The sequence below is a fragment of the Tachysurus fulvidraco genome, chromosome 7 (genome assembly GCF_022655615.1).
Source record: "Tachysurus fulvidraco isolate hzauxx_2018 chromosome 7, HZAU_PFXX_2.0, whole genome shotgun sequence".
Lineage (NCBI taxonomy): Eukaryota > Metazoa > Chordata > Actinopteri > Siluriformes > Bagridae > Tachysurus > Tachysurus fulvidraco.
This window is the reverse complement of record NC_062524.1, coordinates 1453616-1467863: the sequence shown is the minus strand read 5'-3', so window position 1 is coordinate 1467863 and position 14248 is coordinate 1453616. Positions and strand designations below refer to the sequence as shown.

At 42.1% G+C, this 14248-nt stretch overlaps 2 protein-coding genes across 2 annotated transcripts; one reads left to right on the top strand and one right to left on the bottom strand.

Moving 5' to 3' along the window:
- Positions 1–1473: 1473 nt before the first annotated feature.
- Positions 1474–3172, bottom strand: LOC113650574. Its single transcript, XM_047816081.1, has 4 exons — positions 3125–3172; positions 2741–2769; positions 2099–2580; positions 1474–1995 (listed from the first exon to the last, which is right to left on the bottom strand). The coding sequence occupies exons 1-4, from the start codon at positions 3170–3172 to the stop codon at positions 1496–1498; spliced, it is 1059 nt and encodes a 352-aa protein (XP_047672037.1). The 3' UTR covers positions 1474–1495.
- On the top strand, positions 3130–6706 carry LOC113640161. Its single transcript, XM_047816474.1, has 2 exons — positions 3130–3200; positions 4498–6706. The coding sequence occupies exon 2, from the start codon at positions 4510–4512 to the stop codon at positions 6565–6567; it is 2058 nt and encodes a 685-aa protein (XP_047672430.1). The 5' UTR covers positions 3130–3200; positions 4498–4509; the 3' UTR covers positions 6568–6706.
- The last annotated feature ends 7542 nt before the right edge of the window (positions 6707–14248 follow it).

Here is a 14248-nt window from a genome sequence, read left to right as displayed (position 1 = left end):
GCGGAGAGACCACCGAGAGACCCAGAAACCTCCGCCGAACCACCAGCACCCCTCTTGGTCGACGAGGGAGAGGCATACCAGGTCCACGAATTGCTGGACTCCAGGCGCCGACGGGGCCGCCTGGAATACCTAGCCGACTGGGTGGGGTACGGCCCGGAAGAACGCTCCTGGGTCAAGGCAGGGGACATCCTGGACCCTTCACTCACCACTGACTTCCACCTACGCCACCCAGACAGGCCCGCTCCCCGGTCTCGTGGTAGACCTCGACGTCGCACACGTCCTCGCGTCAGGAGCCGCTCGCAGGGGGGGGGCTCTGTCATGATCAGCACACCTGCCTCACCTCCGCACCCACAACGGAGAGAATCGTCTCCGGAGTATTAAGCGCTCCCGGACTACACTTCCCACTACACCCCGCTCAGCCTAATCAGTGCACCAGCTGTTCTCTATCAGCTGGCGCACTTAAATAAGCAAACGAACTTGACCCCATTGCGAAGTCTTGATTTGCTACGGCTATCATTCTGAGCGTTGTCTGATTGTTCCTGTTTCTGGTTTTTGATCTGTTTCTGTATTTTGCCTCACGACTGATTTCTGCCTGCCCTGACCTTTTGCCTGTTGTTCTGACTACGTTTTTGCCTTACCTACACTGTCGTGTTTACCGGTACTGAACTCTGCCTGTTGTTTCCGAGATTATATATTAAAGCTGCAAATGGATCCTCAGTCTTACGACTCATCATTACAGTGGCATTAGTATGTGTATTAGTGTTCATTAATGTTAACTCTGATCTCTTCCATCATACACTCGCAATTGTTCAGACAGGTTTCCGATCTCATTATAAATTATTTCGTTATGAATTAATTCTCTGTATTCTGTAATTCACTCTAATAAAAGCTGAATCATCTTACTCTGAAACAGAAAGTGTTCTAGGGGAAAATCTCAATCCTCATTAAAAATCCTCATAAAAATCTCCTTCAGTGTCTCTAGCCATCTCTTACAGAATGATTTCATTAACAAAAAGTCCTCTATAGATCAAAAGGATAACAAATAAAAACAAGTTCAGTCCTTGACACTCAAGCACTATTTTATGATCCTTTACCACAAGATTATTTTGTTTTTCTTCTTAATAATCATCATAATCATTTTATTTTTCTATTTTACCATTTTGAATGAAAGTGTAAAAATAAATCCAACACTCAGAAAAGCAGCATGCAGCATGCTTACCTTGTCACATGGTTTATTTCTCTTCTAACTCACACATTGTTTCATTTAACAAACTTTACTACAACATCCTTTTACTGTATTTATTTATTTATTTATTTATTTATTTATTTATTCATTTATTTATGTATATTTATGTTTAGTTGCATTTAATGCTCTTGAATATGACATAGAATCATTAAAACTTTTAATACTTTATTCTTATTTAACAAAACTCTGAAGTGCTACAGAATATTTATTTTTCTGTGTAACTCTGTTCAAAACAAAAGAAACAGCATGTTATTGTGATATTGAGCTGTTCTCTGAGGCACAAATGGCTGCAAGTTGTTGGATGTTCTCCTTCATCTCATTGAGTCTTGGCAGGTCATTGCGATAAAGGAGCTCATTCCCTGTGATCTGCTCTATGGCCTTCATCACATCCTCCATCACCTTCATCTCAGGCTCCTGGAGGATGGATCTGCGAGTCTGATGTTCAGCCACACTGACCCTCCCTCTGAGGACACCCAGAAGATTGACAGCTCCTCTCACTTTCCCTTGGAACTCAGCTACAGACTGACTCTGCTTCTTCACCTTCTGGATTCCTTCACGTATCTGTTTCAACTGGTCAACCTTCTGACTGATGTCACATTCGGTCTGGGAAATCTTAGACACGTAATGAGATACTTTAAGTTCATAGTTTCTCACTTCATTCTCAGACTTTCTCACCTCCTCTTGAGCCACTTGGACGGCTTTATTTGCTTGATCCAGTTCAACTGCAACACCAATAATCATGGCAGGACCTGAAGAAACAAGCTATAGAGTCAGAACAGACACTCACATGAAGGTTATGATGATGAAACAGTTCAGATGTCATTATTTTTATCTGTATGCTGTAATTCTCACCTACAATCCATCCAATGATTGGTATAACTAACACTCCTGCCCCAACACCTGTGACAATTTCAGCATCATATTTCCTTTTCTGCTGAGCCTGAAGTGTGTGTATTGCTGAATTCAGATTTCTCCTGGTCTGCTCCAGAGCTCCCTGAGATACACTGAGTAAATATTCATTTGATTCCTTCTCTTTTCTAAAGTTGTCTAAGGTTAGTATTGTGTCATTTATCTCCTGCTTGAGTTTCCCCTCTTCTTGTATCAGTCTCTCTAAGTTTTCATCCAGACTCTTTAACCCTGAACTGGCTTCCTGTTCTGACTGCTTCAGGAGCTGATGAGCCTGTACTATCTGCTGTCTGATGTAGTCGTAGTTGGAGCATTTCCTAGTTAGAGGATGTATATCTGTCTTAAGAGCCTTATAGACTTCCTTCAGGGACGAGATCCCACCTTTCAGTGAAATGAGAACAGTTTCAGCTGTGATCTTCAGAACAACTCTGTAGGGACAAATATAAATCACAGGCAAGAATACAAAACCAATCTGACTATTATTTTTAATAATTATTTAGTTTAGAAAAATAAAAATAAAATAAAGTTTATCACATTTAAATATAATGTAAAATTAATGTATAATGTCATTACTGGTTTTTAACTTACTCTGATGAATAGTTCTGAGCCATGTTCATCTGAAACAGAAAACAATAATTTACAGGACCAGCATGTGTACCTTACGACAACAACAACAACAATTATAATCATTATAATAAAGTATTTTCTTTAAATTAAAATTAAATACAATAACATTACCTCCTTTATTTTTCCAAATTGTATTTATATTTTGCTCAGTATGAAGTGTAGGTTATTATTTTAAGAGTGAAATCATACCGTCTGTACAGTAGTAAGCTGTTGTATCTTCTTCCAGCTCAGTTTAAAGATAAGCCTCCTTTTAAACTGCTGCATCACCTCATGGGGCCTGAAGCTCCAAACGGGGAGGAGATTCCACAGACTATAAATTTCTCTGTGATTGTTGAGTTTTCTTACCTGTACTGCATTTTTGTAGACAGAGCTGACAGAGAAACTCGTCCACATCTTCACTAAAAACTACCAAGATATCAAGGTACAGATTTTATTGTTCAGCTGGGATTTTAATGACTAATTCACTTGCACATTTGATCTATTTCAGTATCAGAAAAAGTATGAGTGGCAAACAAATTATACCCAGTGAATATCAATAGAGATATGATGGTTGTACAGGTTATAACAGACCTCTTCAGGAATAGTTTTCACATATATATTTTAACCTTAAAACATATTTTAATCTTAAGGTTTTTCCTATCTTCTCAATGCTGTTTTATTTGCTTGTCTTAGAATCTGCCACTTTCTTCATCACACCTTAATTTTCACATATAAATTACTTCTTGCTGTTTTTTCAGTTATTTTCCTTTCCGTACTATATTGTACCCAAAGCAATGAAAGTCCTGATATACCTCTACAAATGTTCTAGTTGGCTTTGGCTGTACTTAAATATCCTGCCTGTCAGGGGCAGGCAATCCTTATTAATCTGGTGGATTCTGGGCCAGGCGCTCTCACTGAGCACTGCTTCCGCCCTCTGCTGGCTGCCAAAGGAAATCTACTATTTGAAAATTACCATTTTAATTTACATGACAAAACCTTGTGGAGATACAGTACATGTAGTGTCCTCTTATAATGTAGACATGACACAGGAGGACCTGCTATAGGACATGGGATTGAATAGCACCCATTGGTCCGTTAGCATTGATCCCTGACTATACTTCAGAAAATAAAATTAATTATCATTGACAAAAGAAACCATTACATATCATGAAGAGAGAAAACAACAGAACATCAATGTGGAAAGTAGAAGATGGCAGGTAACAGTTAGCAGGTAACAGGCACTGTGCATTCAAATCAAAAGTGGATTTCATGCCAATTGCTGTAAGAAACTTCTGCTAACTACTGAATGTGGAGTATGAATACTTATCTAAATTATATTTATACTTTATAATATTTAAAGAAAGTTCTTTTATTCTGAATATATTGTAGAGATGTTTTATATATACATGTGTGTGAGCATGCGGACAAGCTCTGTTTAATATAGAGTATGAGTGTTAATACTGAGGGAAAATGCACAAAAGTGACACACATACAGTAATTGATCCATGCTTTAGGAAACCCTGTGATTGAGAACCTCCACTGAACAAGCTCAAAGGTGGTCCTGAACATTAAAGTTTTCAATCTAAAGCCATGGTCTTAGTCTAGTGCAACTGAATGATCATGATTTATTTATTTCTTCTCTATTATAGCATTTTGCTGTGCATAAACCTGGATTATCAAAAAATTGATTTGGATCCATATTTAATTCATTAATTTTACTTATTTTACATTGTTTGTAGTCAAAACAAGTGATGGAAGTGATGGATTTGCAAATTGCAAAGAAAACTCAAAGCCTCACCACAGCTGAGGAGATGAGGAACCAAACCAAGCTTGTGATGCAGCCGTATGCCAACTGGGAGGAGTATCTGACTCCTGCTCCTCTCTCCATAGCCATCCTCGGAGAAATGGTCTTCATCTCCTCCAATACAGATTTCTCCATCAACAAGAACCCACCTAAAGGTGGCTACAAGTTCATCAGATACCCAGAGTCATTTCGTGCCTGCCTCATGCAGGTGTGTAACTCAGGGTGGTGGGCTTTCAACGAGGCCCATAAGAACATGGATCAGATTAGACTCCACACCATGGCAGTTCCTGATTACATGAAGATGGTTGTGAAGATCTTGTTCCAAGGCAGTGATGAGGTTGTTGAAGCTCACCTCCAAGAACAGCTGGAGAACATCCGTGTTGTTGCAGATGACTGTCTTGAGCTGGCAATTTCAACAGAAAAACGGTTCACTGATGTCATCAACATTATCCAAGAACTGCTGGAAGCATGTGTAAATGCTGAGCACTTTTATGGAGAGGAGCTGGAGGAAATCAAGAGGAAACTGGAGGAAGTCAAGCTGAGAAAATCAGACAAAGAACAAGAAGCTAAAGATTCAGTGAATGCATTTATGGACATGGAAATGCAACTGAATGAAGCACTGGAAACATATAAGAATGCAATGGATTCAGTGCCCAGTGGATGGGAAATGATTGCAATGGATTTGGTTGAAGGCATCACTGGGGGCATCACAGCTGTTATTAATGGAATAACGGCCATTTTATCTAAAAGTGAGACACAGAAAGTTTCTAAAAAAAAGCTGTCTAAACGTCCAAAACCTGAAGCTGATTGCTTTGAAGAAAATAAAATTTATAGTAAATCTGCAGTAATCCTGAAATGCACAGAGAAAATTCAAGAGTTTGTGATTGAAAACACAATTAACTGGAAACATTTGTATGATCAAAAACACAAAACTACAAAGACAAATTTTCTGGCAGATCAGTTCAAACAAATCAGGAAGAGTTTAAAAAAAAGCCCAAACTGCAAACCAAAAGAGGAAGCTCAAAACATCTGTACCAAAGGCATTGAGATCTGTAAAGAACTAGCAAAGTATACACCAAAACAGAAATGTGGAGAAGCCAAAATAAATGAGTTGATTAAACTGATCAGAAACCTGAATGAATCAGCTCGCAGTTTTGACAGCAAAAGTAAATCTGTCACAAAGTCTCCTGCTCTGACTCCAAAACCACCAATGATGTATGAAGAAAAAAGTAAACCTGGGACAGTGAAAGTTTCACAATTTGCATCAGATGTTGCCAGGTTCCGCATAGAGCAGAGCCGCGCTCAACTGGACAAGACCAGAGAGATTTATAAGGACAGATTAGAGGAAATGAGGAAGAACCAAAAGGAGCTGACTGACATCCTGATCACCATGAGGAACTGTGAGATCAAAGAGATAGACTTTAACACCACTATACAAATGTTGGTTAAGGGTATGGATGCCATGGGGAGAGTGAAGGAGCAGTGGGAGAAGATGGTGCGCTTCTTTCAGATGGTGTCCAACATCGTGAAAATTAGTCTGACCAGAACCCTTAAAAATTTTGTATCCACATCTGAGAAGACACAGAAGCTTTCCTACAACTCAAAGCTCTTTTCCAAAGATATGCTCTACAATCAAGCTTTTCAAGCCACTAACATCGCCAGCCTTGTCAACATGATCTCTAAAACCTACACTGAGGTGTCCACCAAGCACCTCATGGATCGTGTCAGCTCTCTGGGAAAACTGATGGCCATGGACAAGGAAAAGCCTGAGTTTCTGTTGGAGGTTGATCAGTTACGGAACGCCTGTGATGTGGCTCAGAAAGCCATCTTAGTCCTTGTCCTCAAGAACAAGAAGGAGTTTGAAGAGAAGTGTCTTGCCAGACTGGAGAAGATTGATAAAGAGTTGCTCGCCATTCTCCCTGCTGCTGCGCCAGAAGAGATAAAGAGCATTCAAGCAGCTGTTCAAAGTAGATTCACAGAAGAAGATGAAGAAGCCTACGCCTGAGTATGTAGCGGACTTCACTCAGCACCACAAATGAACCACATAGAACATAAACATAGAACAAAGGACACAAACACACAAACAGACACAGACACACACACGTGCGCGCATGCACACACTCACACACAGACAAACAGACACAGACAAACAGACAGACACACTCACACACACACACACACAGACACACTCACACACACACAAACATACACCTGAGTGAATAAACAAAAGTATAAAACAAGTGCCTTACACTGTAATTAGCACAGTGTTCGTATTCAAGCTTCTTGTCACATGTGATCATAAACATCATGTGAGCATCACATCATTCATTTTTGTCACTTTTAATTAACTTGCTTTTTTTCTAATTACATTTATATTACAAATATAATACACACATGTAATATTCTTGTGTATGTTAATATATGTGTATGTATTAATGCTCTGTCTTAACAGCAAAGTGAAAAATTTATTCTGCACTTCAAACTATTCTCTAATACCACAATATAATGTATAACTTTTTCCATTAGCTTTGCATTTAACAAAAAAATAAAGATTTCTTACTTTTGTGTATTATTTAGTACTCAGTAGTTTCTTAAGTGATACATTTCTAAAATGATAAAAATCATTTACTTCACCTCCTTCTTCAGGTTTACAATTATAAAGACTAAACTCTTATAAATGGATGTTTTTATTATTTTTCAGTGTTAGTGTTGATGTTAAATTGGTCCTCTATCACTGTACCAACCCAAATGTACCAGAAAAATCCACTAGAAGATTCTGACAAAAAAATAATTGCCGTACAATTTGGATTTGTTTGTTTGCACTTTTCCAGAATAAACACTCTCTGCAATTTCATTCATTTTGTCTACTTTTCTGATTTCCCCTTTTGGATTAATAAAGTTCTCCACTAATAATACTTTGTTGTAACACTTGTTAAGCTATTCTAAGAGGGACTATACACTCTCAGATGAACCTCCAGTCACCTGCAAATGGGTCCATCAGAATAATGCAGGCATTCATGAAAACATGGAACTTTTCCTACTTTTATTAGTTAGCGTTCATGAGGTTTGGAACACCATATGTTACAACTTATTACACAACTTCCTGCACATACTTTACCTGCACGTACAACGACTCGTACGTCAGCACGCCAAATACTTGATTTGATTTGATTATAGACCAGCTGCTGGGAGCAAAACAAACACTGGAGCTAAAAACAGATTAAGGTTAGAGATTAAGGTACCATTTAAAAAAAAAGATCATGGTATTAAGCGGTGCATAAAAGGCTTTTCTTGCATTCCGTCTCTAGGTTACGACTGTAAGCCTAGTTCCCTGAGGAACAAGACGCTGGGAGGAAACGCTATGGGAATGCCCTCTGCGTGACCGCGCTCTGAACCACCGTCAGTGTCCGTCATTAGAGACACGCGACGCCATGAAGCCCCCAACACTGGGCCTTGGGACAAAAACGTTCGGGCTGTCCAAACATCCAAGGCTCAAAAGGCATGCCGTGAGACCTTGATGGAACGATATGGGTTCCCCTGAGAGAAAACCCCCTGCCCCGGAGCCACCACTGGAGGGGCCTCATGTGCAGGAGGCCGAGCAGGATTATGCTGGACGCCACCGCCATGAGACCCAGCAGCCTCTGGAACCGCTTCACAGTGAGTGGCTGGCCTTCCCACACTCTCCTGACAGAGGTGAGGATGACTTCGACCTGAGCAGGTGACAACCATGCCTGCATCCTGGCCGAGTCTCATATAACACCCAAAAAGGTGGTTCTCTGAGCTAGAGTAAGCGTGCTTTTGATGGCGTTTTATCGAAACCCAAGCACCCTCCTGCGGGCGAGGAGGGCATTTCAATGCCGAATCGCCTGGTGCTCCGACTGAGCCAGAATCGACCAATCGTCGATGTAATTTAAAATGCGGAGGCCCTGAAGCCGCAGCAGGGTCAGTGCTGTGTTAACACATTTCGTGAAGGTGCGGGGCGAGAGTGCTAGGCCGAACGGGAGGACCCAATATTGGTAAGCTTCGCCTCGAAAGCAAACCTCAGGAACCTCCTGTGTGCAGGGAGGATGGAAACGTGAAAGTACGCATCTTCCAGATCTATTGTGACGGACCTGATCTGAGTCACCACCTCCCTGAGGGTGAGCATCCTGAACCTGAGCCTCTTGAGAGAGCAGTTCAAGTAGTGTAGATCTAGAATGGGACGCAACCCGCCATCCTTCTTAGGAATGACAAAGTACGGGCTGCAGAAGCCTGACTCTCGAACCGAGGGGGGGGGGCACCTCGATGGCTCCTTTCCTCAGGAGTGTGCACACTTCTCGTTCCAGAACCAGAGCCTGCTGAAACAGGGAGGGGGGGGACGCAAACTGAACCGTGTAGCCATCCTCTATGGTCCGCAGGACCTACCGGGAGACTCCTGGCAGCTCCTCCCAAGCTGCCAGAAAGTTCCTCAAGGGAACCAATCCCTCGGGGCTGGCCTCTGACCCACTCAGAGCAGTTGGGGCTGAGCCCTGCAGCTGAGGGCTGGCAGACTGGCCTCCATGACCTGAATGGCAGCAACATACTGTGGCCATTGACACCACCTGAGAGGTGGCGGGTCTCCCCCATCCGTACCAAGACTTTCGGCGGAAGCGGAGGGAGGTGCCCGCTGGTGGGGGGCCGTGCTCTGGAGCACATCTTGTGGCAGAGCCAGCGGCTTGGCACCGCAGTGGTGCAGGGGAGGGATGGGAATCGTAACATGAGGTGTGCCCCATCCCCTTAACCATAGACTGACAGGGTCTACGCACCACTTCCCGTTTGTCGGAGGTGAGGGTGACTTTCAGGTCAACCTGCTCCTTCTTGGGTCTAGAGCGTCGCCTTGGGCCCTTAGGCCCCGCCCGCGGAGATCGGGTGGCCACGCTCTGTTTCTGGGCTTCGCGGTGCTCGGAAGGACCAGGCTGGGGCTGCCGCTGAACAGCCCCACGAGATCGTTGAGGGAGGTACTGCTGAAACGCAGCCGACTGCTTTTTAGACTCCTGGAACCTGTTCGCAACTGCCGTCACAGCGTCGCCAAACAGTCCAGGAGAAGCCATCGGTGCATCCAACAGCACAGCTCAATCCTTGTCCAGGAGTTCAGACAAGGTGAGCCACAGATGGCTTTCAGTGGCCACCAGGGCCGCCATGGACCTACCAACGGCCCGCGCCGTGTGTTTCGTGGCCCAAAGAGTCAAGTTGGCAGTCCGATACAACTCAATATCAGCGGTCCCGGAGCCAAGTTCCTCACTCAAATCTCGTAGCAGGTCAGCCTGGTATGCATGCAACACACCCATGGTGTGGAGGCAGCCCGCGGCCCGACTTGCTGCCGCGTAAGCCTTCCCAACTATGGCCGATGTAGCACATAGCGGCTTAGTAGGGAACACCAGAGCCTTTAGCGATGATGCTACGCTAGGGGAGAGATAACTAGCTAGCGTCTCTTCCACACGCGGCATCGCCCCACGCCTGAGCCCCAACCACCTTCGCATAGAGCAAGGAGTGACAAGGAAAAGTGCACAACGAGTATGGGGTTTCCTAGGATCTGGACACCTCGGCGTGCAGATCGGGAAAATATGGTAGGCACCCATGAAGCGACACAGGATGCAGGATGCTCCACTGGCCAACCTAAATCCAGCTTAGCTATGGCTCGTGTCACAACCTGGAGGAGCTCCTCGTACAGCACAGGCTCTGAGGAGCCCACGGGCTTGCAAGCATCCATCAGCTCTCCTTCTGCAGAGCATGAGCTCGATTCAGCAGACGAGGCTGGAGAGGACTCATCCTCCTCGAGTTCCGCTACGATATCGGCCCACGAGCACAGGCGCTGCTTTGCCTCGGCAAGAGCGGGACTGGCGCCGCTAGGGAGAGAGCTCTTCTCGAAGAGCGCTCTCCGAGAGTGAAGCGTGCGCATAGCCATGCGACTACAATGCGAGCAATCGACTCCCTCGAGAGCCGATTGTGCATGCTCCACTTCCAAGCAAACAACACACCGATCAAGCGAATCCTTCCCGGTAATGAAACGGGGACACGGAAAAACACACTTACGGAAATTATGTCTGCTAGCCATCACTCAATCAGAAACACAGTATCAGAAAAACAGCGCTTACCTGAAAGAGCAGAAGCTAGCGTCTTGTCCATCTTGCAGCTATTTGTAGCTTCCTGTTTACGTGACGTCACCAGCCGATCCCAACGCCTATTGGTCAGATTACACACGTGGTTCAGAGCATGGTCACGCAGAGGGCGTTCCCATAGCGCGTCGACGCAGCTCGAATTCCGAAAGGGAACTATATTTTTCAACTTATTACTACTATCCAATAAATATATATGACAAAATATACAACATGAAATGTTACACTGAATCGTATAATTGCCCAATGATGAGTGAGATTTAAGTTCTAAATATAGGCTTCACAACAAAAGCATATATATCCACCTTATTGGGCAAAATAAAAAAAAAGTGTTCCCACAGAACGTGATTTTATTGTAACAGGCTCCATTGACAACTCGCAACAATAAGCTCTCTTAAACTCGCTATACAGTAATAGATTCCATGTAATACTCCAATAGAACACACGAGGGCGCGCCGACGCGTGTCTCGCATTATTTTAAACCTTTGAATCAGATCATAGATATATACATTAGATGTCACCTTGTATACGGCAGTACATTGGAACGAATGCATCAATAGAGCCGCCATCTTGGTACAGAGGACCCCCTCCTCAATGCATCAGCGTCAGTGTAGGAAAAGAAATAAAATCATCATAAATCGTCATGAATGCCATTTTCTAGTTTTTTTTTTGGTTCGTTCCAAAGGTCAGACATGTATTTATCATTAAGTCCAGAGAAAATGTAAGGTTTTGATATTAAGATAATCTACTTTTTCAATCACTACTTACCTTATAGCCTAATGCATGCAACACTGCTACAATGGTGTGACTATACATGTTCATTTAAACATTTAAATTGTATCGGTTTATTAAATATGATACACACAGTAATTTGCAGGTGGAAGCAAATCAAAATTTGAGAGAAACATAATGTAAAAGTTAGATAGTTGAGGGGCCAAACACCGTTCAATCTTTTATTTATTCTTTTCCCGCAATACTTTTGCAACATTAAATAAGTATGTACTAAAGTCACATAAACCAAAGAAAAACAAAGTTTGACTTTGAGGCTGAACTGCCAACCTTACTGGTGACATCTTTCCAGGACTTTCAGCTGAGGTAACAATTAAAAAAAGTGTTTAGTATCCCTGCAAATTGTCCATGTCTGCCGTCTCTGTTTATCACTTGGGAATCTACAAACAGATTCAGATTATTTTATTTAATGCCATGTCAGCAATCAAAAGCTATTTTCATGGTAAAAATTCAATTATAAAAGCACAATATCATATAAATACAATAAAAACAAAACAAATATAAACAGCAAGTCATATTATAATTTTTTTAATTAACATAAGATTTTAAAAAATCAAGTTCAATTTTTTTTATTATCAATCTTCTACATGTACAGTACATACAGAGAATTGAATTTGTGTTACTCTCAGGCCCAAGGTGCATGCAGATCCAAACCCTTTTCAGGTATAATGTCATTAAATATGTCCGTAAGTGAAGTAACTTGATAAAAGAGCATTCTGCTTGTGTTAAGTCCAGGACAATTTAATAAAATATGTTTGACAGATAAGGGAATCTTACAGAACATATATAAAGTTGGGTCTTCACCTTTAAGCAAAAAAAGCATGGGTCAATTTTTAATGTCCTTATTAAGAGCTTCGGAATCTACAAACACTAACCAAGGTTTTAACCAAGGACTGAAACAAACCAACGTAACCAGAAATATAATTTCCTAACATTCAATATCATAAAACACATTCTCACTTGTGTAATGTAATCCCTTCTGTCTGGTTTTTAGACTTCGTTCGTTTGAACATCCAAACGCAACATAGAAGTCCAGCATAGTCCATGTACAGTATTTGAGGTACAAGACACCTGTACAAAGATGGCAGCGACATCTATGTATAGATATCTACAGAATCAGATAGCAAAGCAGTTACAAGGGTGTGTGTGAAACAAAGCTTCGAACGTCATTGGTTATGTGATTTTGCAGGAACGAATCAAGCTTCGATACAAAGCTTCAATGAAAATCGGTTCATTTTTTTGACACACGCCTTGGCGCATATGTGTCACTAGTAACATTGCTAGTGTGTGTGTGTGTGTGTGTGTGTGTGTGTGTGTGTGTGTGTGTGTGTGTGTGTGTGTGTGTGTGTGTGCTTCTTTTCCTGAACTACGGTGGCCGAGAAGTGCAAAACACATCAACAAATCCAAAAACAAAACAACAAATGCTAAAACAAAACAATAAATCCGAGAACACATTAAGAAATCGGAATACACATTAACAAATCCGAAAACAAAATGACAAGTCAGACAACCTGGAAAAGGTAGGTATCGTTTGTGAATGGAAACTTACCGATCATCGGACGAGACATCTGTCATTCACCTGTATATCTTGAATGACAGGTGTCTTGTACAATGATCGGTAAGTTTCCAATCACAAACTATACCTACCTTTTCCGGGTTGTCTGATTCGTTGCACGAAACACATTAACAAATCCAAAAACACAACGACAATTCAGATGTTCGGAAAAGGTAGGTATAGTTTGTGATTGGAACACGTACCGATTGATCGGAATAGTACATTTGATTTGTATAGTACATTTGAATATGCTTTCATAATAACAGTTTGCCTATTCTAATTTTATTCTCAGGTCTATCCAGAAAGCCTCCATACCATCGTGATCTGCCAGAGAGGTGTATTCCCAATTCAGATTATACAGAGGTGTAGAGAAATGGACAAGGTCTCACCTGTGCCCCTTCTTAACCTCTACACCCAGCTAGCTCATGTTATGCATCTTCCAAATGCATCAGCTGTTCAGGATCCTTCTATAATTTGTGGTCTCTCTGCTCTTAATCATCAAGCATGGTACGCTTTCAGGGAGGCAATTCTGAAAGCTGGTGGTGAAGCAGCAGAATCACTTGAAGTGATGGAGAGTGCCATTCTGGCTCTGTTGCTAGAAGACTGCTCTGCACCTGTGGACCTACACAAAATCGAATGGCCTTAGATATTCTATTAGCTAAAGAGGGAAGTGTATATGCCCTGAGTGGAGATCAATGTTGCACCTTCATTCCCTTGAATGATGACGACCATGGGTCTATCTCAGATGCACTGCATGATATGCACAAAGTAGCAAACCAAATGAAACGAGACGAACACTGAGATAATAGTTCGGGACTTTGGTATACACTGTTTGGTCAGTGGACTCCTTATCTATCAATGATAATCCCAGTGATTGTGGTATTAATCTTATGTTTGTTTGGCCCTTGCGTATACAAATGTGTTCATTACATCAAAATGTCCAATCTAACAACCAAGCAAATTATGAAACTGGACGATATTGACGATGACCCTGAATGGATTCCTCCTTTCAGCGATGACTATTATACTGAATTTGCCCAGACTGATTCAGAAACAGACAAAGGTGAATACGGACAGTAGAGACTGTGGCTTGTAGTGAAGTTACAACAAGATTAATGCTTTGCCTTTAACTGCATATTTGTATGTACAGGTCCTGTCCCCACAAAAACAGAATATTATCCACTAAAGATCATGTATTTTATGAAACA